At 36.1% G+C, this 2,542-nt stretch overlaps 1 protein-coding gene across 1 annotated transcript in view; it reads left to right on the forward strand.

Annotated features, from left to right (window-relative positions):
• Positions 1-2,212, forward strand: part of LOC110450636 — a gene marked incomplete at its 5' end in the record, with an annotated part of 11,433 nt that extends 9,221 nt beyond the window's left edge. Inside the window, one exon of the mRNA XM_021498255.1 lies at positions 238-2,212. Within this exon, the coding sequence (XP_021353930.1) occupies positions 238-299 (62 nt within the window). The remainder of the gene's footprint in view (positions 1-237) is intronic.
• Between the last annotated feature and the right edge of the window lie 330 nt (positions 2,213-2,542).

Below are 2,542 nucleotides of genomic sequence, written 5' to 3' on the forward strand. Positions count from 1 at the left end.
CTTGTTTGTTTTATATTTATACTGTGTACATGTTTGTGTGGTCATTATACTGAATACATATTTGTGTAGTCTTTATACTGTATACATGTTTGTGTGGTCTTTATACTGTATATATGTTTGTTTCACGTGATTTAGTACTGCTGATACTATGTATAAATCTACGCTTTTGTGTTATTATCTGAACACAAATAAAGAAAATAACTAAACCAATGGAATTATTACTTTGACACTTTGCAGGTAGCTACTCTCAAGCTAGGTTTAATGATGATGGAATAGATTCTGGTGAGGATGGTTTGTAAGATACCAGCTGCACACACACACACACAGGACTTAACTTGCCGTGACTAGAATAGATTGAAATATCATCGTTGTTATATTTGTAATGAGCCAAAAAATGTATCATGTTTTTTCAAATTTTTATAATTTGTCTTTATGTTTTGTTGTCGTATTAACGGAAACAAAAAGGCACGCTTATCCAGCAATCCGTAGTCCAAAGTACATTGTTGTAAAAAAATCAAAACTAATGACGTATGAGTTGATAAAGGTCAACTTTTAATTTAATCAAAGATAACATTTGCCTTGACGGCGGGATATTCTGGAATTACCACAATGTACTTATGCTATCACAAGTAAAAAATATGTTAAAATGAGGTTGAAATTAACTGTAAAAAATCCTAATACTTGAAATACTTTACAATTTATTATGGAATTTATGCTACGAATTGTTTCTATTCAGTAACTCATGTGTGACCTTTTACAAAACAAGTAAATAAGACCTTTCGATGGAATTAGACAATAACATGTTACATTATCGTTAATTGTAACTCTTTAAGTCAATACATGTAGCCTTTGTGATCTTAAAGATAAAACAATCATGTAAAACCTTATTTCCCTGGAGCTCATAAAGACGGCACATAAACAAACTTTCTTAGAATAACTCATTTACCATTGTCCATCACACTAGTGGACACTGACCAGGTAATTGAATTAGTATGAGGAAAATTCACGTGTTAATTGGTCGAGTTAATCAGGTAAATTGTCGCACCTTTACGGCGAAGCGAGTGTTGCCGATCGCGAGACAGTTAAACAAAAAGAAAGTCCGGACCTACTCTTTCATTTGGAATCATCCTGATATGGAGTCCAACTAAGACTGCGTTCGCTCTATTTTGGAATCATTAAGAATAGCGTTTCATAACAGGTTTTCTCAGGATGTCACCATGGTATAGATGCGGTGGTCACTTTAGGTCCAGCAATCTAGGTGATGTTCTGTCCCACGGACAGATGTTTCTGCTTCTACTTTAGAAAGATTGGACTTTTTTCAAGGGACAGGACATTCCCCTTAATCAGACACCGTCCACGACTTGACATCCTCTCCCTGAGGCTACGTCTCTGTCAACACCAAAGGGAAAGCCAAAATCCAGTGAAACGGCGGCGAGATTACGATCATCTACAGAAATATCGAGAGAACAAAATGATACTATCCGTTTTACCATTTCGTTAAGTTTCGGACGATGTCCTTAACAACACCATTTTTCTAAAAACTATTCCTGAATTCTTAGATCTGTTCTCTTGTCTCCAAACTTTCAAGTACTAAATCAACCATTTTGGCCATTTCAAAACTATAAACCACGAAACGTAATCAGTTACAAACATAACGGAAACGGAACAAACCCAACGCCATTTATCAAATCTGAAAACAAGAACTTTGAAAAAAGATGACGAACTGAACCGCGAGTAATACACGATCGTCAGCCTTTAATACAAATTATGGGAACTTCAAAGTGTATCACATCAAAATGTTTGCGACCCAAACTGTCGGATCGTATTCCTGCCATCTCTCCAATATCGTAATTATGATCAACGACGAAAACGAGTATTGGATCCAATACGAACGACCGACGTCAAGATAGCTGTAGAACGAACGGTGGACATTTCCCGTAAGATGCAAGGACACGTGTTCCCGAGACAGGAAGGAAACAAGGCATCATCCTTTGTTCTCATTGTACATTATATAGTAGAATTTACAATGTCTAATAACGGACAGCTATTGGCCTAATAGTGGACAGTTATAGGTAACAAACATAATTTTAAGCACTAGAACATTTTAGAAGAAAATCCAAAATTTATTTACAACTTTTTGTTTTATTTTGTTTAAAGTCCTATCAACAACAAAAGTCATTTGAGGGCGTGCCTCCATGTATGTTGTGCATGCGTGCTTGTGTGTGTGTGTGGGGGGGGGGGGGGGGGGCATTTTACGATACATACAGTGGGTAACAGCAGGTGTATTCTTTTCTCGATCCACGACCTACAGGGATGAAAACCAACAGAAATTTGTATTTGACCCAGGATGATCGAAGCGTCCATATCACTGTTGAGTTTTATTGAGAAGAAAAGTCTTTGTGAACAAATAATACTGAATGCTGTAAAACTAACTCGATGAAGGAATACCGTTATCCAATAACTATTTTAAAATATGAACATTGATGGAATAGAAAAAACATCTAGATTCAGGAATAATCCAATAGATCTTCACACACAATGA

This window comes from Mizuhopecten yessoensis, unplaced genomic scaffold (genome assembly GCF_002113885.1).
Source record: "Mizuhopecten yessoensis strain PY_sf001 unplaced genomic scaffold, ASM211388v2 scaffold5397, whole genome shotgun sequence".
NCBI lineage: Eukaryota > Metazoa > Mollusca > Bivalvia > Pectinida > Pectinidae > Mizuhopecten > Mizuhopecten yessoensis.